Raw genomic sequence first — 23,026 nt, forward strand, 5'->3', positions numbered from 1 at the left:
TGAATTTTAGTCCTTGATCTATTTATAGCTATTTTTTTTTAATTTCATATCTTAGCATTTGGTTTCATTTTATTTTATATCAAATTTGATCCTCATTCTTTTGATTGCTATTTATTTCGTTTGGGATATTTTTTTATTGATTTTTTTTTAAATTTCATCCCTCAGTATTTAGTTGATTGAAAATTTAACTTCATGATTTTTTTTTTTAATTTGTCTTATATAAAAGGTAATCTCAGCCTCATGACCTGGATCACTGTTTTGGAATATTAGATTGAGTTGACTTCAGTTTTTTTAATTGATTTTTTTTTTAATTTCATCATTTGATATTGAGTCGATTGGAGATTGAGTTTTGTAAAAGTTTTCATATTTTTCTCTATGGGGTTATCTTGATCTCATGTCCTAAATTGCAGGCTTGACAGATTAACCTGATTTGACTAGGAAAAAATTTGCTTTTTTAAAAAAAATGAACTTTTTTTTTCACTTTTTCCCTTAAACATTAAATTGATTTGATTTACTTTTATTCAATTTGTTTTACTTTTATTCCATGAAACTAGTTGAATCAATTATTCAGTCAACCTTAAATTTCTCTATTTTATAAAAAAAAATGTCTGGCGCGTGTCATGGGGCCACCGATCTGTGGTGTCTAAATCTAAACAACACGAGTGTGGCATTACCTGTATGCATTTTCGTGTGGATCTCCAGAACATTTTATGAGCTGAACTCTTGCCATGTGCTAATATAGATTGAACAAGTGATGAGGGTGGATTTTTCCGACCTTTAAGATAGCAAATGGGACTTTTTCTTGGCAGGTTGTTGGGCTTGGGAGTGGAGCCATTGAAGACGTTTTGAGCATCTGAAGATATAAATCCCCTTAGATATTTAAGTTAATATCAACGATGATGAAGGAAAAACTCAATCAAGTTAGAAGGGTACGTAAAAACATGCCCCTTTTCATCAGAAAACTCTGCCTCCTTCGATTACCTTGAAAATTAAAAGAGTCGTCCAAGCACTCAGGGGAGCTTCTCTTTCCACATAACACGAGCTTGGAAATGGAAACCCCAAGCCCATGGCATGGCTTTGATAGAAAATTATAACCATACAAAGAAATACCGACTCGTAAACTTTCTACCTTCTCACTATAAATCACTATACATAATACCATCTCGGGAGAGCTTTCGTTTTAGCAATCCCATAATTTTTTCACCCTAAAATCACATCACTTTAATCTAGTAAGGTTTTAACCATGCAGTTTCCAATTGAAGCATTCACTGAGGGAATCTGGGTTGGACTTGGACCAAACAAAAACGTTTCAAGCTTCAAGCTGTTGCACGCCGGAAAAGATTTTATTCCAATCTGAAGACCCTAAGTTCGATTCACATACAAATTTCATTTGAATTTTCGAATCTTGATTCCATCCTTGGCCTTCATTTCTATATTTATCTTCCAACCATTTTACGTTCTCGGCAGCATCAGTTACTGAAAATCTCTAGTGGGATCACTCTCTCCCTTATTCACTTGTCCGTAAAAAGCTTTCGAATTTCCTTCCCCAGCAGAAGCATGATTTATTATTTTGGGATAGCTGAGCATCCCATTTCATCTGGAGATGCCTCGAATACTAATTGTCTTATACACCCAAGTTCTCTACAGGTTTTAATACATCTCAACAGATACCGTGACCCCAAACTCCAGTCCTTGAGAGTTCGCAGGACTGGACTTATTCGATAATACTTGCAACAGAGAGCTCAGCAAACTTCGAATGGCTGGATATTCCTAACAATCTTCCGATGGCAATTCATAGTAATATTAAGTTAGCTTCATTTAATACCTTCAAGAAAAATGCAGTGATGCATTCTTAATTCGTCAAAGCAGGGAAAAATAGGTGGAGAAAACCAAAATTTCCATAAAGGAATAAAAAAACACAGCCTATTCAACATACTTGAATATTAACTACAGCCTCCATAAAACACAGGAGCAACAGAAGTATCAACCACTAATCCATACAGGGCAAGTCAGTCAAAAACAGAATAAAATCTTCACTATTACATCATTCACAGCAATCAAGTCAGGGAGAGCAAGAGAGAAGGTGGGTGGGAAAGGAGGGGGAGAAATGGTGAGAGGAGTAAACATTACCTATGGCTTACGAGGAGGAGAACTGCTGCTGCTACTGTTACTGCTGCTTCTTCCTCTCAAGGGCCTACAAGAAAAAGATTTCCCATGAGTACAGAACAGAACTACAACCAACAGGAAGTAACAGCAGTATGATTCAAACTTCACAACAAACCAAACGCCCGGACAAAAAATCCCTTCAAGTTTCAAAAGCAGTTATTTAACTAATACATCCAATATGACTGAGATTGAGTAGATAATTATTGGTTAGATTGGTTACATTCGTTACATTCAAGTGAACTATAAAATCTAGAAAAGCCAAACGTAAACACACAGAATGCAACAGAATGCTCTCACTTTCCACTTTCTTCAGTTATGCAACTTTCTTTTGCATGAAAATCAAGTTAAATTGACTATAGAATGACCCTTACACAGAATGCTAGCATATTTTAACTATTCCTTGTGCATCCCTAGGTAGAAAAAAATTTCCATGTCTGCTAACATCACCAAAGATCCTTGCATATTAAACACACCCTTCAAAATTAAGCTTATAAATCATAAAAAAACCATGCATTGCATAATGGATTTTGACATCGATACCACATAATTGATAACTAAGAAGCAAAACCCATATCAAAAACAAAAGGTTAAAATGTGTGCTTATATCCTAATTGCCTTTTTCAGTGTCCGGAGCACTCAATGCCTGGAGTGATGACAGATGCCCGTGGCCTCTAATCCTAAGGTATTGGTAAGACTTCTGTTCTATACTTCTAGGTCATTCACAGTTCTTTCAGTAAAGCCCAGGAATAAATAATAATCTGAGCAAGTGTACACTAGTAACTTCCATACTCTCTTTCAGTCTTTTTCCAAACAGAATCCCCAACCCCTTATCCCTCTTTTTAAATAATAATCATAGAAAATTTTGAATGCATAGTGGTCATTCAACCAACATGTGCATATGTGAGCAAAACATGGATCTTAATGAGTTACAAACAATGAAAGGACAAAATGGTGCTAATATGGACATCTTCTATCAGACATGAAAGTCATGTAAAGAATAATGGAAAAATCTATATAGACTAAAAAGGAAGAAAATGAATTACCTTCTAGGACTGCGACTCCTTGATATCTTGCGAGTTGCCTGTTACAATTGAACAGACAAAACCAATTAATAAAAATAATGAAAAGGTTCTTGCAGGAAAACACAGAAAACCTATAGCACCAACCTTGCGTGGACTAGGTGATCCAGAGTATGATGAAGACCTCCCACGCCTTGCACCTGGAGCTCGGCCCCTGCCATATTTAAACACCAAGCAGAAAAGGATAACATGATGAGAGACATCATATGCAACACCAAGGAATGTAACAAAAATATTCCGATATCATATGTTTGTTTTACAATGACATAATAGAATAGGAGGTTCAATCAAATATTGCTATTCATTTTCCGAAGCAAGTAAAGCATATTCACTTAAGCTGAAAAGGCCACACTAGTAAAAGGATGCTGGCTCCACATTTATAAAAGAGGTAGAAGTCCAGAAAACAGTCCAGGGTATCTTGTTTCAGCTTCATCTTCTTTAATATACAAGTCTGAACCCAAAACTAATTCAAAATGCCCCTTATGCACTAGCATGAAAGTGTCAAACAAAAGAGTGCACATTATATCATCAAACTTAGTGAAATTCACTAAGGACTTTAACTTCAAATTTACACAAATAAGTGTAGGAAAACCCACAGACATTAGCTTGAATAAATCTGACAGGAAAGAAAGTTGAGGGAAAAAAAGGGAGATAAAATAATATTTACCAAACAAGGTTTATTTCAGAAAACAAGAAACTCATATATTGGGTATTTGATGTTTACCTTCGTGGTGAGAGTGACCTTGAGCGAGAACGAGCTGGTCGACAAATTGGAGAGCGGCTACGTCTACGGAGTGGAGACCTTCTTGGAGGACTACGAGCTCGTCGAGGAGGTGTGCTGTAGTAAAGGAAAAGGAATTGTCAAAAGTTATTATCCAAAGTATATAAAATTTGTATTTATTTACAACGAAGAAAACATATGAAACAATGGCTTTGAAGAATTTCAGGTTTTAGATTGCAGTAATTTGATAGATATAATTACCGCCGCCTTGGAGGAGGAGAACGCCTACGAACAGGGCTACCACGCATCCTTCTGGGTGAGGCCCTAGGGAGAGATGACAATGTGGCATTAGCTTCAAAATACTGATGATATCACAGAACCAAACATGTAATAGATAGTCAACTACCTACCTCAAAGGGGACCTATATCTCCTTGGAGGTGACGATGGAGAACGACCTCTGGCTGGTGATGCAGGTCTCCGCCTTGGAGGTGTCTCACCACGACGATAAGGAGACTCCACTCGGCGACGACCAGGAGAATCTGCACGTCTGCGTGGTGGAGAATCCAGCTGACGTCTAGGAGATCCACCCCTTCGAGCAACAGGCGACCTCCTTCGAGGTGAAGCCAGAGGTTTCCGATGGGGAGAAGCTGACATCATCAACAAAGAATAGTGAACACAGGCATCAATTCATGATCATTGTAGAGAATAAATAAAATGTGTAGTGACAGTAATCTTATACAAGCCATACGTTCTCTTTGCCTTTTGGGTCCATCCTTCTCAGCATCTGCACTGGCATTATCAGTTTTGGGAGCATCTCTCTTTGGAGCTGCGGCAATTGGCTTTGGGGGTGGTGAAAGCTTCTGTCGTGGAGGTAATGTGAACTTTGCCCGAACGACATTGCCATCAATTTGAGCCTGCATGGAGGCAATTTACAACATTAATAGTCATATTATGCTTTTCTTGTCACAACTACATTTAGTACCCATGTCTAGGCATGACCTACCCCGTCCATGTATAGCAAGGCCTTTTCAGCATCCGCTCTAGTCTTAAACTCAACGTATCCAAATCCTTTAGGAAGATTAACCTGCTCAATCATGTAATTACACCTTAAAAAACACATATTCTACCGATTACAGAATAAAGAAAAGCTTTTATAGACTTACAGTGCGATCCATTGCCAGCTCCACATGTACAACTTCACCGAAGTTGCCTGAATGAATGAAAAATTAGTTTGCTATCAATGATCAAGAAATTTTGCACAGAATTCTATTACTATTAATGGATGCTTTGGTTAACAAATCATTAAGGATTCCCTTAACAATTTTATCCAAGAAGATGCAGCAAAATACATAAAATAACCATTAATTTCATACACTTGATAGCTGGAGTCGATCCATTCTCCACTACTAGAAGCTTTTAAACAAATACCATTGCAAATCTCAGTTACTGAGGCAGGCTCACATTACTGTCTAAGCCTAGCAGTAATACTGTGATAGTCCATGTGCATTAAATAGTAATATGCAGCTCAGGTTAATTCATAGTTAGAATACTATAACTTCGGAACATGTCCATTATGACAACAATTGAGTGACTCAACCTCGAAAACAGTTTTTTTCCAAAAGAACAGTGCCCAGTTCTCTTTCCACTGATAATGTTGCATAGTTATACATGTATACATTTGTATGCAAGCATTCAAATATTGCATGCATGTATCAATAAACACGAAACTGAGATACATTTACAATTAGACAAGGCATACATGAATACCAAGGCACAAGTATCAACCTATTCAAGCAACAACAAGGGCTAGGAAAGAATACGTGTGTATGTGTGCATTCAAATATTTACATACTGTTGCATGTCAATAAACAGGAAAGTGAGATCCATTTACAGTTAGACAAGGCATACATGAACACCGAGGCACAAGTATCAACCTATGCAAGCAACAACAAGGGCTAGGAAAGTAACAGAATAAAAAGAAAATCTTCCAGAATACATAACCGAATAAATACTGAAATACTAGTTTCAGTCCAGACCACAATCCCAATCAGAGACCAACTGCCACAAAGTATAAGACCAGTATCAATCAACCACAGACCAATAGTCCATCCACATAATGCAACCTCCAGCACATTTTTTTTAATTCATAAAAGAAGCAGAAAGAACTCACTAAATATTTCTCTTAGGTGACCCTCATTCACGTTCCTGGTCAGAGAGTCAACGTGCAGAACAAGAGACTCGCGAATTGGTGAAGCTTTCCTGAAATGGATGACAATGCAAAAGATCATATATGGTAAGCAATAAAACCCACAAAAATAAAGACTTTAAAACTGAAGACCCCCAGTTTGCAGATATTATAGACCAAAAAAATAATGCAGAAACCAATTTCAACAAAAAAAGTAGCATATAAATTTACCTTGGAGGTGGAGAAACCTTTTTAGATTGTGGTGGTGGAGACCGACCTCGCCTAGCTCCTTCAGCAGGACTTCTTTCAAATTAAATAAATGAACAAAGCATATGTCCCATGTTAGAACAAAATAATACAACAAACCCCAAAAAAAATGTATAAGAAATAAACTCATATATGACTCAAGATACAAAAATACTCATTAACCTAAAAAATGCAGAAATTTTACATCAAGGACCACTTTAATGAATCGTTGATGCTCAGGCTTAATGGTAAATGAGGCACCAGTTATCAATTGTGCTTAAACACCCTTAAAATATATATTTTTCCAATCAAAAGCAATCTTAATGAGTTAACTTCCAGTCCATAAATTAACAACAAAAAATAGAATTTTAGGTTAATAAGTAAATTGAAAGAAAAAAAAAATTAGGAACACTTGATAAATAATCACAGTTACTCTCCATCAAAAATCCCAAAAAAAACCTCACATTAACTATCACACTCTACATTAAAGATAATCATGTTTTAATTAACTCAATCTGCCAAAAATCAAAATCATCATCAAGAACCCTAAATGGAAAAATCGTAAACTCATTCCTTAATCGGATGCTAATGTCAATGAATCATCTAAAATTCTAAAAACAAACTAAATTAAAAAAAAAAGAAAAAGAAACAGGAGTGGCATAATTGTGAATTCACCTTTTGCGAGGAGGAGGGCTTCGGCTTCCAGAACTGGCGCTGCGAGAAGGAGACGAGGAGGAGGAGGACAAGGACCGAGAACGAGATCTGGACCGGGACACTGAACGAGAGCGAGAGCTAGAGCGAGAATCTGAACCGGAGTAGGAGCGGGAGCGAGAGGAGGAGCCGGAACCGGATCCTGATCGCGATGTAGGGCGGCCTCTCGTTGGCTTCGCCATGACACAGAGGGAAATGGAGAGGGAGAGGGAAATGGAACCCTGGATAAACCCTAGCGAATTTGGGGATAGAGACAGTGAGTGAGAGGGATAGTGTCCGGTTAGTGGTTTTTATTTGTGGACCTAAGAAGAATGCTGGGCCTGCTTTGTATATCCAAAGGCTTTATAAGATGGGAAAAAAAGTGGTTAAATAAATTAATTAATTAACTTTTCATTTTTCTTGAAAAAAAAAACTCAATAATATATTTTTAACAATAATAATAAGTGAAACATTAGCTTAATAAACTTGAAAGGTTGTAAAAAAGATATATATTTTTATGCAATGAATCCTAATAATAAATGGTTAGCCCATTAAATAATAATGTAATTGGTATGTTTCAATCATTTGTTGTCAAGAAATTTGTCAATATACAGCCCCACAGATTTCGTTCTTGTTTTTATCCGGATGGGCAACTTTTGTTTATAGTCTATTCCATAATTATTAAATTTTATCAGAATTGAATTGGTTTATTATTATTAATTATCAACTCGATTTAAAGTTTGACCTAATTAAGCTTGGATTATATAAATTAACTCGGATTAATCTGGAAAAAAAAATATTTTATATTTTAATATTTTATATAGATATAGACTATATATAACTATCTTATAATGAAAAGATTAAAAAAATACATCTAGAAAAGTTAAGAAACATTTCATAAATATATTTATCTTACATGAAAAAATTAAGAAACATTTAATGAGTTGTAGGCTATAAAAAAATATAAGGCCAAGTATTTACAAATTAATTTTATATTTTTTAAATTTATTAAAAAAAAAATTAGATCTTGGTTATGCCGGATTACCCGGGTTTGACCGGATCAATTGCAAACTCGGGTTTTGACCATTTAAAACCTAGCCAAAACCCCGAGTTACCCGAGTCAACTCTCCAAGCCGGTTTTTATATCTATGCTGATGATTATGTCCTTCAAAAATTAGAAAGAGAATTGATTACAGCTGGTTTTTCTGTTTTTTGGCTTCAATTTACAAGTCAAGTGTTCAAGATATGGATTGACATTTCATTGAACTGTGTTTCACAAAACCAGATAAACCGTCCAAGTTCAAAAACTCTCATTGTTTGAGCAGCAAATACCAAGACCAGTGCAAAACACAATATGTATACAACAGAATCAACAGTTAAAGATGGTTCAGAACTCCAAACGTTTGAGCCACGCCTTGGTTGCCTTGGTTTACTTAGGTTATTCCATGCTAGTTGGAGAAAACGAACGCCTCCTTTTGGCTTCATTGTCACCGAGGTGCAATGAAACAAATATGTCTTCATCGCAGCCATTCCTTAGCGAAGCAAGATTCTCAGACACCTTCTTATCTGATACATTGTTTTGATGCAGTGGGGACTGCCTGATGAAGCTCGGAATGAACTGGTGTTCAACACTGGGAGTCAACTTGATGCCATCTTCCAAGTGAAAGTTGGTTTCCATTAGTGATGATTTTGGGATACCATTTTCAACTTCTGAAGGTATGTGCTCAATTTGAAGACCCAATGATTCCAATTTGTCATCCATTCTGTCATTTGGAAGCATTCCATCTGGGGGTGATGAGTCTCCTATAGTGGAGCAAATTGCAGTTGCTGAGGCAGCTCTTTGTTCTTGTACTGCAGCTGCAAACACAACACCAATGAGAATAAAAAGGACAAGTGTTTAGATAAAAAGATAGATAAGAGTGAGAATCGAGAAGAGGCTATGTAAAAACATTTCCAATTTTCAACACAATCTTTTTAGCCAAGTCAAAACATGATGAGCTTGAATGCCAGACGGGTATAAAGATAAAAGTTAACAAGAAAAAAAAAGGGTATCGTATAATATCAGCCATACGACCTAGGACAAACCTTGAAGCCCTTCATTGGTAGTGATCAGATCAAGTTCAAGATGATAGAGAAGGCGTCCAAGATCAACTCCACTAGTCCAATTCTCTGGAGGCTGGCCAACTTTCAACTTAAGTCGACCACGATTAGCAGTACCACCCCATATGATCCCAATAGGCCGAGGCTTCTCACCGTTCTCACCCTTCATTATGATGAGGCTTCCACTATCTCCTTCAAGGTCAAAAGTCTGCTGGTTCTCACCTACAACAAGAAAGTCAGTTAAGAAGCATATGCCTTTCTCATCATTGTACTCCAGGCCATAGGCAAATACAGTTCCAGTTGTCAAGCCAGAACTTCTTCCAACCTTCATCACTTGCTTCCCAATAAGGTCACTGATTGGACATTGCAAATCTATAATCTTGACATCACCAATTTCACCTACACCTTTCACAGATGTATTAACAGTGGACATGTCAAAATCATCAGTAAATGGGATAAACGCCCCATCTGCTCTCACAAATGTTTCTGCAAGATGCCAAACAATACTCTGTAAGTGTGCTGTTAAGGTTAAATTGAACCATTCAACCATTGAGGAGTCAGAGATGAAAATGCTGTTTCCAATTTAAGAGCATGTAGAAGAATCCTAAAGAGAAGATCCAGAAAGAAAAGAGGGAAGAAGAACAAGGAGTTAATTGGACTCATGGAGCTTAAAAATGATGCTGACATTTGTTCAGAAAAGGCATTGAACCATAAAAATCTTATAAGAAAAGGCAGCAAGAAAGAGTTCAAGATGATATCATTAAGCCAAGCACAATAATCATAACAAGCATGTTTGGGGAAAGAGAACAAGATATGGCATATTGCACAAGTTCACTGCCAGACACTAGTTAATTATCAGATAAAATAATTAGATGTTGAATCAGAGAATAACCACAGCACCAATCATGTGAGCGCATTGCTTCTTTGTTGTCGGGAGAATCTGGATTTTAGTGGGGTACTTCAAACCAAGTTCTTAGCTAGGCAAGATGCTATACTATAAAAATGAACTTATATCAAACACAAGAATACCACACTGAGATTCCTATTAGGTTTACAGTTCTACAATGACACTTAGTGTAGCAAGACTTAAGACCCGTCAGACTAGATGAGATGATTTCATTAACGACAAAACCATGATTAATTGGTAGATGAACAAAATGGATAAAAATAGCGACAACAAATCCATTTAGTCATATCTGTGCATTTATGAAGTTCGTAGGGTTTAAAAAAATTGTTCAGTGACACTTTTCTTAGCTTGGCTGAACACAACTCAGTAAGCAGAATGGTTCAGAAAGAAGACTAGGTGTGCAAATTATGCCTATATAGATTCATTGGAGGGTAGCATCAGTTTTTATCATTATTCAAGCTCTCCAATTAGAATCATAAATTTGGAATCTGCTTACCAGGGTTTATTCCAGCAAATATGCCATACCAAAGATCATCTGTAATAAATGAAGTAGCTCTCTCCACTGCACCAAGATTCACACCAGGTCCAAGTGTCGGGGGCAAAGGATGAAACATTTTCTGATTTGGGTAATCCAAGTCAACCGCAACATGCCTGTTAGTTAGAAAACCAACTTGTCGACTGCCACTTTGGCTCCTTACAATAGCACCCAAGGTTCCATAAGTCTCCTGGCTTGCTACCTGTGCACACGCAACAACTCAGATGTACTTATCCCCATCAATTATATCAAATACAAATTATATATATTTAGAATAATTGTGTCAAGACAAAGAGACAGACATAATTAGTACCACATGAGTGCCTTGCTTGTCCTTCCAATTATAGACATGATCAATTAACAAATTGTCCATTTGATCAAGTTCTTCATGGGCATATTAGCATTGTCAATACAATGTTTTCAGATGGCAAAGTGCTGCCTCAAGTTATTCATATGGTTACCATTTTCGTTCCTCTTGCACAATGAGGGACCCAAAATATTTTCCCAGTTGTTCAAAACAATACATCTTATGTGTGAACAGATATATCCAAATAGGATAGGCTGCAAGAACTTGCAATTACCTGGGAGCCTGAGCCGATATACAGACCATCACCGCGCAAGTCATTCACAATCTCTGTGTACAACTGTTCTTTGGGAGTTGGCTGAGGTGCACCAAAATAAGAGAACTCAACCACATCAACATCACACCAAACACCTCCTGGTCCCTGTTTAGAAGGATATATAATATGCAGTTTAAATGCAAATTGTTCCAAGCAAAATAATAAGTGGCAGGTTGAGAAAATATCACAACAGCCAGCCACTCAGAAAATCATTATATCAAGGATAAATCACAAAATTTAGCATCCTTTCTTACTTCTAGAGCATTTGGTAGACATTGGACGGTGCTGAGCCATTGCTTGTGAACTTTCCTAGAGACAAAAACAAGAATAGCTGGTATATCAGTAAGCACACCTCGTCGAATACGAAATCCAATCGCTGTTCCAAGACTGTAACACCGAAGGATCTTGCTATGAAATGCCCTTATAGTCATGAGATCAAGTAATGTTGTTGCTCGCTGCCCTTTAGGAAACTGACCAAGAGTTTCGGGAAGAATCCCTTTCTGCAGATTGGCAAAGTAGTTTGCCCTCTCTTCAGCGGCATCACTTAAACGGCTGGACGTGGGCCATGAGAAGTAAGCAGCATTACTCTCACAATGCTGTCCAGCTGAAGCAAAAGGTTGAAGAGTTGCAGAGCCTACTGAAGTCAGTCTAGGATGACTGCAATAGTTTCTTTCAAGAGCTGATTCATCTGATGGTGTTGAAACATTGCAGTGCGCTCTCATGTTATTTCTGCTACGCTCCATCTTCCAGATTAACTAGAGAAATAGCACAGAAAAGTTGAACAACGGCGACTTTATGAAATGAGAAACAGCAATGCATAAAGGGAGCATGAGAAAATGAGCATATACAATAACAGTAGCAAAATTTTGAAAACAACAAACGAAAGTCACATGCTTTACCCATAAATCAAAAGGTTGATCTATCACAAGCTGGAAGAGGCGTTAAAGCTTCGTACAGACATGAGAAAAAAAATATGCTGATGTGTTGATTGAATGATCTTGCGCAGTCTTCAATAAAAATAAATAGAATACCAGAAAATAAGAGCAATTAGAGAGGTCTTTGCAGAACAAAAAGGCAGCGAACAAAATTACGAATCACAACCCCTACATTCCCTATTCTACGTATTTCTTAAGTGAAAAGGAAGCATTGAGCGCATTCATTTCTTAGCATAGATTATGCATCTTGTGGGTTTGTAACAACTTCAACTTCCCCTTCATATGGAAACTAACTTACATCAGATCATCCTTGAACCCCTAAAACACAGTGTAACACATCTTATACCCTTAAACACAGTATCTCTTTATACATCCTGTGCTTAATTAGTCGTCATGGTAGTTAACCTTGTGTGAAATTTCCACTTCTCTAGAAAAAACCTTCAAAACTTTCAAAAAAAGACCCTGGAACTGGGGTATATCAAGAAAACACTAAGATTTACAGTAGGCCAACACTGCAACACAAAAAATTAAAGCAGCAGGAAATAAAGCAAACCCAGGAAGTCAAAAGGCAGATATATACCTTTTGAGCGTACAATCACAAACACCAATCATTTCATACATGATAAAAAGAAATTCAAGAAACCAACAGAAGTAGAGAAAGAGAGGGACAAGAAGGATTAACTCACTGTTTAGCGAGGCCAAAGGTGGTAAAGAGATGGCAGCATACAAGAACAAGATTAGCAAGTCCAATTTGGAGAGATAGTAGATGGCTTAAAAGAGCCAAACCCACATGGTTTTAAGAGCCCAGTTGAATGAAGAATCTGGCAAAAAGGTGCAAAGGTTGCCAGTTTGCACTATGTGCAGCAAAGTGGTTGATGCTACGGTGATGGTTTGTATAGAAGAAGTAGCCCATGAAAGCCATAACAACATAAATTATGTACATGGCAAGGTAAAGTTACTTCTGTTTGTAATAATTTAATGAGGCCCTATTATATATATATATATATATATATATATATATATATATATATATATATATATATATATATATATATATAAAGAGCATGTACATTGGTGGTTGGGTGGGTGTTGTTTGTGATGTGGATGGTTCCATGGTTAGAGCTCTGGGGTCTATGACTTTTGCCGTTTGATTAGAATAATTATGTGTTTGATTTGGACATTTCTCGTTCTGATAGAGAGATTAATCCCATCTTTTGAACGAGTTGTTCTGTAGAAAACTACAGACAAATTAGGGTAGGTCCGTGGCATAGCATTAAGAGGCACAAAACATGAAGCTTGACTGACCACCAGTAGGCCGTTGTGATTCCCTTCACTGCAGGCTATAGGCACATTACAGGATCTAGGACAGTATCAGAGCTGCGTTACTTTGTCAGAAATGACATAAATTTATTCTGAAATTGCCTTGGGAAACAGATTTTTTATTTTCGATATGTTGAAATTTTATTTTAATTAAATAAATTATTGGTAAGGGGAAAATTAATCTTAAATAATCTTTGTTTTTTTCACTCAAAAGCTTTTAGTTTTTTTAAATTTAATTATTAATTTATGGTGAATAATTAATAATTGATAATAATTTTTTAACTTTTAAATTTTACTATAAAAAAAAAGTGAAGGAAGAGTTCTAAAATTTAATTTTTTTCATGACCTTTCTCACTTTATTTATAATGTTTTTATTTATTTTTATGCTTTTTTTTTCTTTTTAAATTTAGAGCTTATTTTTATATTGTTGAAAGATATTTGATTTTTATATTCTAAACTAAAATAATGTTATTGGAATCCTGTGAAGCATATGACATACATCCTAATTACACAAGTGAATAGCAATAAAATTTTTAATAATAAAATATTCATCTTTGATTAAGGGTAAGCAAAAAAATAAAAAAACTGAGAAAACCGGGAAAAAAAATAATCAAAAAAACCAAACCGTAAAAAAAAACCGATTAAAATTTTTAAAAAACCGACAGGTTCGGTTCGGTTCGGTTTTGGTTTTATAAGCCTAAAACCAAAAAAACCAAACCGAACCCAAACCAGAAAAAAACCGAGCCAAACTGGAAAAAAAACCGAGTCAACCGGTTTGAACTGGTTTTTATTCTAAAAAATCGAACCGAACTGAAACCGGCCGGTTTGAACCGGTTTCGGTTTTTTTTTTTTAAAAATCGGTTTAGTTACTTTTTTTTTATAAAAACCGAACCGAACCGAAAATGATCACCCCTATCTTTGATAACAAGAAAAAGTTTTATTCTTTTAAAGCATTTCAATAAATAAATACCCTTATTTGTTTCGATTTAAATATGTATAAACTCTTATATTTTTATGACATTTTATATTTAACATATCTCCGTGATGATAAACTATCAATCCATGCTAATTATTGTTTAACTGTAATATTGTCGTGATAAACTAAACATATTTGCACACTTGTCTAATACATCTACAAACTTTGATATACAATCTTAAGGCTTTATTTATGCTTATATTAGACTTTGTTTAGATTATTAGGTGGGAAAAAATCAACATTAATTATATAGATTAATTGTTAAGAGGTTTTAGTATCTTTAAGATTTAAGTTATAATTTATCTTCTAGAATTATAATTCATGCAATTTATTTGAATCTTTTTGAGTTGTTGCTTGATATATATTTTATGAATTAAGCTTTTATAAACCATGTTTATATCCTTGTTTAATTTATACATGTTACTTGCAAACTTGTTGGTATAATCATGCATTTTATCTTTCTTGTTTAAATATAATGTTTTGACATAATGCATGTTTAGTTTGAACTAAAATAAACAAAAATATTTATTTTTTATCTTATATAATTTAAATATTTTTATTTATCAAGTTACTTTATTTCAAGTTTTATATTACTGTGCTTGCTTGTTGTGGAGCCAGATATTTATTTATAAATATTACTGGCTATTATCTATATAATTTATATTATATTTTTAACTCGAGAATTAGTTTTTCCAACCAATATTGCTTCGATGAGTACAACCTCGATAGTGAAGATTCCACTATCACTTTTTGCAGTGCACAATGAAAATTCTAAAAAGTTCAATGGATTAAACTTTAAATGGTGACAACAAAAAATATTGATTTGTGTACCCACCTCCAACTTGGTTAAGTTCTTGTAGGGAAAATGTTAAATTTGTCAAATAATGAATTTAATTTTATTATTATGGTAGCTTTGGACGTACGGAATCATAGTGATTTTGTGTATTTAAAAAAATACATTTTGAATAGATTAAACAATACACAATATGATGTGTATAGTTCAATCAAGAATGTAAATACACTTTGAAAAGCTTTTAACAAAAAGTTTAAGGTTAAAGTTATCGTTATGGAAAGGTTCATAGTTGGCAAATCTCCAAATCTAAGAATAACATCAAAGTTATCTAGTTAGATTTATTCATGTATTCAACATTATTCACATATATACTACAAATTACATATACAAAAAGTTAGTGTGGTGAATAGATACGATCTAGTAAGTTATATCTAATACGATTGAGTTTTAAACAAGACTGTTTGTGACCTCTCTAATCTTTCTTGAAAACTTAATCAGTGAAAATACTATTTACACGATGCTATTTTTTTATACAGTATAATTCATAAGTGAAATTGTGATAATTGAACAAGTCGTTGTAAACAAAATAAAGCTTGATAAAACAACCCAAGAAAAGAAATGACCGTTAAAGTTAATATCAATGAGGTTGATTACCTTGCTAATGAAGTTTTAGAAATGATCATGTTTGTTGTTTTTAAAGTCAACTTGTTTATACAATCTTAAGCAATGATAGGTTGATACTAGTACTACGAGATATGTATACACCAAAAAAAAGATGTTTTCCACTTACAAAAAAAATGGAGAAAATCTATACATGAATAACTTATTAACCTTAAAGATCCTAGGTGTTGGAAAAGTCATGCTGAATGTGGCACCTGAAAAGCCTCTCGCCCTTAATAATACATTGCATATTGCTGAAATTAAAAAAAAAACTTAGTGTCTGACTCATTTAAAAAACCTCCCACCCTCGATAATATAGTTCAACTAATAACACCATTGATTTTCCTCTACCAAACAATTAGTTTAACTCTAAACATTTTTTTATACAATATATTTTATTTTAATGTATTATCAATTATATATATATTATTTCTAACGATAAAATAAGTTTGATTTATATAATATGTTTGATTTCAATAAAAGAGACTTCTTTTTCTATGAATGCATAAAATATATAAATTAAATACATTAGCTACTAATTCCAAGTAGCTGGGTAGTAATTAAAAAAGTATGCTTATTTTTTTATTTTTTAAATTAAAATTCGGAGACCAACACTAAAATAAACTATCCCGAATATATTAATATGAAAAAAAAATCTTGGTTATTTTGAGAAAAACAACGTTGACTACTAAAAAATCAAACATAGTTGAAAGTTTGACGGGTCTGAACCAAAACCCAAACCCGGAACCCATTTTTGTCCATGAAAACCCGAAACCAAAACCCTACTAAAACCTTCTCCATCTCTCCTCCCATGGCAACTGTCTTGCTCTTCAAGACATAACAGCGCCAAAAGAACCCTTTAAACCCTCCTCTTTCTCTTAAACCCCAAACCCAAGGTTTCTCCATACACCATCTATCATTTTATTTCCTTACACAGTAAAAGAAAAAAATGGGAAAAACAAGTGAAATTGGAGGGCTAATCTCAGCAATAGCAGCTTCCTTTTCCTTTTCTCAATCAAATTTTGTTTCTTTTGCTGATGGCCCTTTTAGTTTCTCTCCTTTCTCTTCTTCAAACCCTTCTCCTTCCCCTCAATCTTCTTCGCCTTCTTCTTCTGTACAATCTCAGCCGTCCACTTTGCCTCAATCAACGGCGGCCGATAATAGTGAGCCTGCTCCTAGAGCTCCTAGGAATGATCACCCACGAACGACATCTGCTGGGTTTGATCCTGTGGCTTTAGAGAGAGGTGCTAAGGTTTTGAGAGAGATTACCTCTTCCTCTCATGCTAAAAAGGTTGAAAATTTATTGTAAAGGAAGTAGTTTTTTTTGCGGGATTTTGCGGTTGCTGTAAGGGTGCCTGTACTGTTTTTGTGTTTTTGGTGGTGGGATTCATGGAAAATTTGTGGAAATGGGTTTGTGTTGTTTTTGCTGGGTTTTTGGAATTGGAATTGGATTTTCTTTATTGGGTTTTTTTGTTGGGTTTTTAATTGGGGGCATTTTTGAGGAGTTGGTGAAAGTGTTTTTTTTTTTTTTGGAGATGTTTGGTTGGTGGGTTTCATTGGGTTTTGGAATTGTATTGTGGAGTTTCGATTTTCGTTTTGAAGTTTTTGTTGTTACTTTTAGTTATAGAGACGAGTGGATAGAGAATTTCGAAAATGGAAAGAATTTAATTGAATTTTCCTTTTTTCCCGCTTTTGTTGCCAAGAAAAATTAGCGTTTAAGTTAGTGTTATCCGGATTGCATGAGACTTGACAAAATTGAACTGCTTTTAGTTTTTCATTTCCCGGCCTTTGGATTCATTATGCTGTTGTGAAATTTGCATGCTCGAAATGCTTTTTGAGGGGATTTGTTGATTATTTATGGATGCTGAATGTGGATTTAAATAGTTTCCTCAGTTAATGGATGAATGGACTAATAGTGGTGCTTCTTGTTGGTGTAGCTCTTTGAGACTATAAAGACGCAAGAAGCAACGAGGCAGGCAGAATTGGCTGAAAAAGCTGCAGAATTTAAGGCATTGCAAGCTCAGGCTGAAACTGTAAGTTACGAAATGATGTGTTCCTTTCTTTTTTTAATTTTCATCAAGCTTGTGACTTCTGAGGCCTCTTGGTTAGTCATTAAATGGTTGGTGGCTCAGAACTCTTTGAATGGGTGATAGATACCTGAAGCCAAAGTGCATCTTTGCTTCATGGCTTCTCTGCTGTTGTTTTGTTGGAGCCACGTTATTTTTGTAGGCCTTTGAAATAATTACATGACTGACCTCAATTTTTTTGAAACTGCTGAAATATCTCGAGTCATGAACTCAAGAAAGCATATTGCTAGGACAAGCGTTGAATTCTATACTTATTCATTTATTGCTCCTGGAATACAAATGAAAGAACACGGGGGCTTTACCTGGACAAAAATTAAAGTTAATCTGCTTGGTTGCAGTTTTTCCTTTGTTGACCATGTTTTCTGGTTGGGGCATACCAGGTCTTCCCTTAGTGTGAATCACATAATGTGTTCTTTAATCATTGGCTTGCTGCAATTGCTATGCGATCTTTGATACCTTTTTACTAACATATAGTGGGTTAATTGTTGACATGAAACATTTATCATATGCTATTATTTCTAGATGGCTTCTTTCTACTGCCAGCATTTTATCCCTATCAAGTATTAGATGTAAGTTGAGCTAGATTTGTTTCTTTATTTGAATCTAACAACTATGGAAATTACTAGGAACACCTTTTCTTTTTATATCTCAGGTTATTACTGATGTGAATTGGAGTTCTGTTGGGGGAATAGCTGTGTTTCTCTATTGAATTATCCTGTGTTTTATTTGTTATTGTTATCGGATCAGTTATGTTAGGGTTAATATGATTTTTCTGTAGCTCAGCAGCTGCTTAGAATTTGTTAGTGTTTGAGTCATTGCTTTCCTTAAGATTCCTGTAGCCGTGTAATTTTAAAGTTTTGACTGAAATCTGTTTGTGTGCACTTATAAAATTTCCTATTGATGAGCCCCTTTGCTTTCTTGTTGATTAAATGAAATCCATTCTCCCAGGGGAAAAATAAATTTCAAAATAGTGGCAGATAATTTATTTTTCTCTTCCCATTTATTCACTGAAAGCAATGTAGTTGTTAGTTGTGTCAAATGGCTTGTGAGAGATCGGGCTTTGGTTTTTTTATAATGAAAAGTTGACCACAGAATCTTTGTTACTAGATCAACGAATTTTGCTTCCGCATGCCATATGTGTTTTGAGAATTGGCCCATTGTTAGTTGCTGATATATCATCATTTTTTCTCAAAATTTCTGTCTTTTGCTTGGCAGGAGAGACAAAGAGTGGTATATGATGAGCAGAGGAAGCTGGCACAGCACCAGGCACAAACTAAATCCCAGATGGCTCGCTATGAGGATGAACTGGCTAGGAAGAGGATGCAGGCATGTATCATAAACATTTTAGGATGAAAGGAGTTATTTCACAGAGAGGAGTTTAATTTCTTCATATTACAGGCTGAAAATGAATATCAAAGAGCAAGGAATCAAGAGCTTGTGAAACTGCAAGAAGAATCATCAATAAGACAGGAGCAGGCTCGAAGAGCAACAGAAGAACAGATTCAAGCACAGCAGCGACAAACAGAGAGGGAAAAGGCTGAGATAGAACGTGAAACAATTAGAGTGAGAGCTATAGCAGAAGCAGAAGGGAGAGCCCATGAAGCAAAGTTAGCTGAGGATGTTAATCGGCGAATTCTGAAGGATCGTGCAAATGCTGAAATGGAGAAATGGGTTGCTACAATAAACACTACCTTTGAACACATTGGAGGTATATATTCAATCACATGCACTAGCTAAACTTTGAGAAAGCCTTGTTTGAAGAGAGCCTTGGCTATGACTTCTATAAACAGTTATGAGTCTTAGGATGGGCTGGACTACTCTTGGTTTACTGAAGGCCCTGCCTCTCTTCCCTAGCTCAGGGACCCTGTCCTTGCAGCGAATTAACTGAATGCTTGATGGTCCCTGATTTCTCTATATAAAATTCGGTGTTCTACTAATTAAATTTGACCTTAATCTTCATAAACCTGTAGTGGCATTATTTTGGTTTTCTTTGCTCATTATTTGTTTTTGAGACATTATCTTATTTGACCGTAACTGTCTTTTGTAGGTGGTTTGCGAGCAGTTTTAACTGATCAAAACAAGCTGGTCGTTGTTGTGGGAGGAGTCACGGCACTTGCAGCAGGGATTTACACAACAAGGTAAAAATTACCCTTGCTTGAAGACACATATTGGTGGGCTTGTATGGTGGTAGTCACCTTTGGAAGTTGAAATCCCTTTTCTCTGCACTTAACATGTCATTAAACTTTAAAGAATTTGAATTCATCATGCTTGTTGTTTCAAGGTGAGAATTTGTTGGGCCTTGAATTGATATGGTCTTAAATAGTTGATCAGTGATGTGCCGATGTCAGTTTACATCTCTGTGAGCGTTGGTCATGTTTGGGTATGTTGTCACACAGCTAGTGTGGAAGTATCAGTAGTTGATTTTCTATTCTGTGCAGTGTCTCTCGGGTGTGAAGTAACATTACAGCTCATGCTTCTAGTTTTTGAATTGCAGAGAAGGTGCTAGAGTGATTTGGAGCTATGTAGATAGATTACTGGGACAACCATCACTAATCAGGGAGTCCTCCAGGGGCAAATACCCTTGGTCAGGAGTTTTTACCCGTTCCTTGAGCACTTTATCAAGTGGTGCAAATAAGGGATCGACTTCTAAAAATGGAAATGGATTCGGTGATGTGATTTTACATCCTTCTCTTCAAAAACGAATTGAACAGCTGGCTAATGCAACAGCCAATACAAAATCCCATCAGGCTCCATTTCGGAACATGCTTTTCTATGGACCTCCAGGAACCGGGAAAACAATGGCTGCTAGAGAGTTAGCTAAAAAATCTGTAAGACATCTACTAACCTTAAATTATTTTTGTTATTATTATTGAAGTCTTCGGTGCATTGATGAAGTGTTTGAATCATCAATTCACTTGTTAATTTCTATAAGGAAGATGGAGTACTTGTGTCATAAATTTGCATGTTAATACCCATAACCATATCTTCTTTTCTGCTGGCTAGCTTGTAATTTTGATTTGGGTTAGAGCTTTGGCACTTTTGGTTTTCAAATCTAAGTGCAATAGGTGTATATTTACTGGTACTTCAAATTACTCCTTTAGAGTGGGGATTTCATATGTTATCATATCATAGTAAGATAGCTTCTGAAGAATGTCTTGCTTCTTCTTCTTCTTCTTCTTCTTCTTCTCCTGACTTAAGATTTACATGCAGGGCTTAGATTATGCTTTGATGACTGGTGGAGATGTTGCTCCGCTGGGATCACAGGCAGTCACAAAGATTCACCAGTTATTCGACTGGTCCAAGAAGTCTCGGAGGGGTTTGTTGCTATTCATTGATGAAGCAGATGCATTTTTGTGCGAGTAAGTGGTGATTTTCTATTGGATAAAAGAATTGCATCTCAAAGAGCTTAAAAACTGTCTTTGTTAATTGCTTTATATGACAAGGCTTGAGGTATTTTTCTTCAGTATGTGAAAATTGAACTAAAATGAAATTAAACAAATAAAACAGACTAAAATCCCTTTTATTTCTGTGTGTAGTTACTGATGTTTTGTGAAGTATCAAAATTACTCCTACTTGATGGAGAGGATATTTATTTACTAGCAAATAACTATAGGAGTTCGGAATTGGATGGAACCTGTACTGTTATTATGAGTGAGCTGGTAAAATACCCCACTATATATAATAATGTCCAATTGGGAAAACTGCAGACTGGAGTTTCTCATGCACATTGCACTACCCCTAGTTATTTAGTTCTAGTAAGTTTGTTTTCAGTTCTACAAGATGTATAGTTTCCTGCATGAGAGAATTAATTATTTGCCTAAAATTGCAGGCGGAACAAGACCTACATGAGTGAAGCTCAACGAAGTGCACTGAATGCCCTTCTTTTCCGCACTGGTGACCAGTCCAAGGATATAGTCCTTGCACTTGCCACAAACCGCCCTGGTGATCTTGATTCAGCTGTTTCAGACCGTATAGATGAAGTTCTGGAATTCCCTTTGCCTCAGACAGGAGAACGTTTCAAGCTGCTCAAGCTTTATCTGGATAAGTATATAGCTCAGGCTGGATCAAGAAAATCCGGTGGTTGGCTCCAAAATTTGTTCAAAAGACAACCACGGAAGATAGAAATAAAGGGACTGACCGATGATATCTTAAAGGAAGCAGCAGAAAAAACAGAGGGATTTTCTGGGAGAGAAATAGCCAAATTGATGGCAGGTGTCCAAGCAGCAGTTTATGGAAGTCCGAACTGTGTGCTTGACGCAACCCTGTTCAGAGAAGTGGTAGATTATAAAGTTGCAGAACATCAACAGAGGAGTAAACTGGCATCAAAATCAGAACAGAAGAGTCATTAGGGTGTCTGCCTGTTGAAGTGATATTTTTTATGGGCTGTTCTATATTCGGCTAAGGATAAGGTACACGAGTGACTTAGCTAACGAAAAAAGCCCACATATTTTTGGTTCCGGGCATCATGTTTATCATTATTTCCCCCCCTTTCATGGGGGAATCTTGAAATTGCTTATTCTAAATTTTGTTAGATTTGATGATTGTTATCTTTATCATCCTGCTCGCTTTTGGATGGGGCAGGGAAACCTCATTGGTATAGGTGCTCTTAATTGCTCCAATTCACGGACACTCTAGGGTTTTAGGTCAACAAATAACAAGCATCAAAGGCTTCATCTGTTTTGTATTCTTAGAACTTTCAACCCAAAATTATAAGTTTGGTTCAGCCATTTGCCCTATGCAGTCTGTGTCTTGTATTACTAATTTCCATGGAGGTCTGCTAACTAAGATTCATGTCAGACCTTCAACTTCTATTGTAAATTTATCCAAAACTGAACGTTGGAGGTGATCCGTGTTGGCAAACTCTGTGAAAACTTTATTGTAATAAAAAACATGTAAACATAAAGAGCAAATGGCTTGGTCCTAATATGGCACTTGCCACCATGAATCTTCAAAGAGACAATACCTCCTTATCATCTTTCTTGTATGAAAGTCATCAATGGAGACT

General features: G+C 35.8%; 3 protein-coding genes across 7 annotated transcripts; 1 reads left to right on the forward strand and 2 right to left on the reverse strand.

Annotated features, from left to right (window-relative positions):
• Positions 1–1,880: 1,880 nt before the first annotated feature.
• LOC18103443 (serine/arginine-rich splicing factor SR45) lies at positions 1,881–7,387 on the reverse strand. 2 transcript variants are annotated; one of them, XM_024581589.2, is made up of 12 exons: positions 7,074–7,387; positions 6,384–6,452; positions 6,138–6,226; positions 5,131–5,177; positions 4,971–5,051; positions 4,716–4,881; positions 4,377–4,614; positions 4,228–4,290; positions 3,970–4,083; positions 3,333–3,399; positions 3,210–3,247; positions 1,881–2,194 (listed from the first exon to the last, which is right to left on the reverse strand). In XM_024581589.2, the coding sequence occupies exons 1-12, from the start codon at positions 7,289–7,291 to the stop codon at positions 2,131–2,133; spliced, it is 1,254 nt and encodes a 417-aa protein (XP_024437357.2). In that variant the 5' UTR covers positions 7,292–7,387; the 3' UTR covers positions 1,881–2,130. The 2 variants fall into 2 exon arrangements, with proteins under 2 accessions (XP_024437357.2, XP_006377863.2); XM_006377801.3 differs by having other exon boundaries at positions 6,384–6,455; positions 7,074–7,385.
• A 936-nt stretch (positions 7,388–8,323) lies between these two features.
• LOC7454981 (protein NARROW LEAF 1) lies at positions 8,324–13,139 on the reverse strand. Of its 4 annotated transcripts, XM_024611657.2 has the most exons (7): positions 12,872–13,139; positions 12,150–12,257; positions 11,505–12,005; positions 11,212–11,355; positions 10,592–10,832; positions 9,174–9,674; positions 8,324–8,945 (listed from the first exon to the last, which is right to left on the reverse strand). In XM_024611657.2, exons 3-7 carry the CDS (start codon positions 11,991–11,993, stop codon positions 8,527–8,529), a joined length of 1,794 nt encoding a protein of 597 aa, XP_024467425.1. In that variant the 5' UTR covers positions 11,994–12,005; positions 12,150–12,257; positions 12,872–13,139; the 3' UTR covers positions 8,324–8,526. The 4 variants fall into 4 exon arrangements, with proteins under 4 accessions (XP_024467425.1, XP_002317619.1, XP_024467426.1 ...); XM_002317583.4 differs by lacking the exon at positions 12,150–12,257; XM_024611658.2 differs by lacking the exon at positions 12,150–12,257 and having other exon boundaries at positions 12,868–13,139.
• A 3,591-nt stretch (positions 13,140–16,730) lies between these two features.
• LOC7454982 (uncharacterized) lies at positions 16,731–22,574 on the forward strand. Its single transcript, XM_024611600.2, has 8 exons — positions 16,731–17,225; positions 17,872–17,967; positions 19,237–19,347; positions 19,420–19,729; positions 20,069–20,159; positions 20,516–20,849; positions 21,232–21,380; positions 21,851–22,574. Exons 1-8 carry the CDS (start codon positions 16,884–16,886, stop codon positions 22,368–22,370), a joined length of 1,953 nt encoding a protein of 650 aa, XP_024467368.1. The 5' UTR covers positions 16,731–16,883; the 3' UTR covers positions 22,371–22,574.
• The last annotated feature ends 452 nt before the right edge of the window (positions 22,575–23,026 follow it).

This window comes from Populus trichocarpa, chromosome 11 (assembly GCF_000002775.5).
Source record: "Populus trichocarpa isolate Nisqually-1 chromosome 11, P.trichocarpa_v4.1, whole genome shotgun sequence".
NCBI classification, from domain to species: domain Eukaryota; kingdom Viridiplantae; phylum Streptophyta; class Magnoliopsida; order Malpighiales; family Salicaceae; genus Populus; species Populus trichocarpa.

Bases quoted from the DNA above. Each gene is read 5' to 3' on its own strand.
- LOC18103443 (XM_006377801.3), bottom strand. From the start codon at position 7,291: ATGGCGAAGCCAACGAGAGGCCGCCCTACATCGCGATCAGGATCCGGT. The intron at 4,882-4,970 runs GTAGGTCATGCC...GCCTCCATGCAG, and splicing joins CCTTGCTATACATGGACGGG to GCTCAAATTGATGGCAATGT. The intron at 4,084-4,227 runs GTAATTATATCT...CCTTTACTACAG, and splicing joins TCTCCTCCTCCAAGGCGGCG to CACACCTCCTCGACGAGCTC.
- LOC7454981 (XM_002317583.4), bottom strand. From the start codon at position 11,993: ATGGAGCGTAGCAGAAATAACATGAGAGCGCACTGCAATGTTTCAACA. The intron at 11,356-11,504 runs GTAAGAAAGGAT...CCTTCTAAACAG, and splicing joins GTCTACCAAATGCTCTAGAA to GGACCAGGAGGTGTTTGGTG. The intron at 8,946-9,173 runs GTTTGTCCTAGG...TTGTGTTTGCAG, and splicing joins TACCAATGAAGGGCTTCAAG to CTGCAGTACAAGAACAAAGA.
- LOC7454982 (XM_024611600.2), top strand. From the start codon at position 16,884: ATGGGAAAAACAAGTGAAATTGGAGGGCTAATCTCAGCAATAGCAGCT. The intron at 19,348-19,419 runs GCATGTATCATA...TTCATATTACAG, and splicing joins TGGCTAGGAAGAGGATGCAG to GCTGAAAATGAATATCAAAG. The intron at 20,160-20,515 runs GTAAAAATTACC...TTTGAATTGCAG, and splicing joins GCAGGGATTTACACAACAAG to AGAAGGTGCTAGAGTGATTT.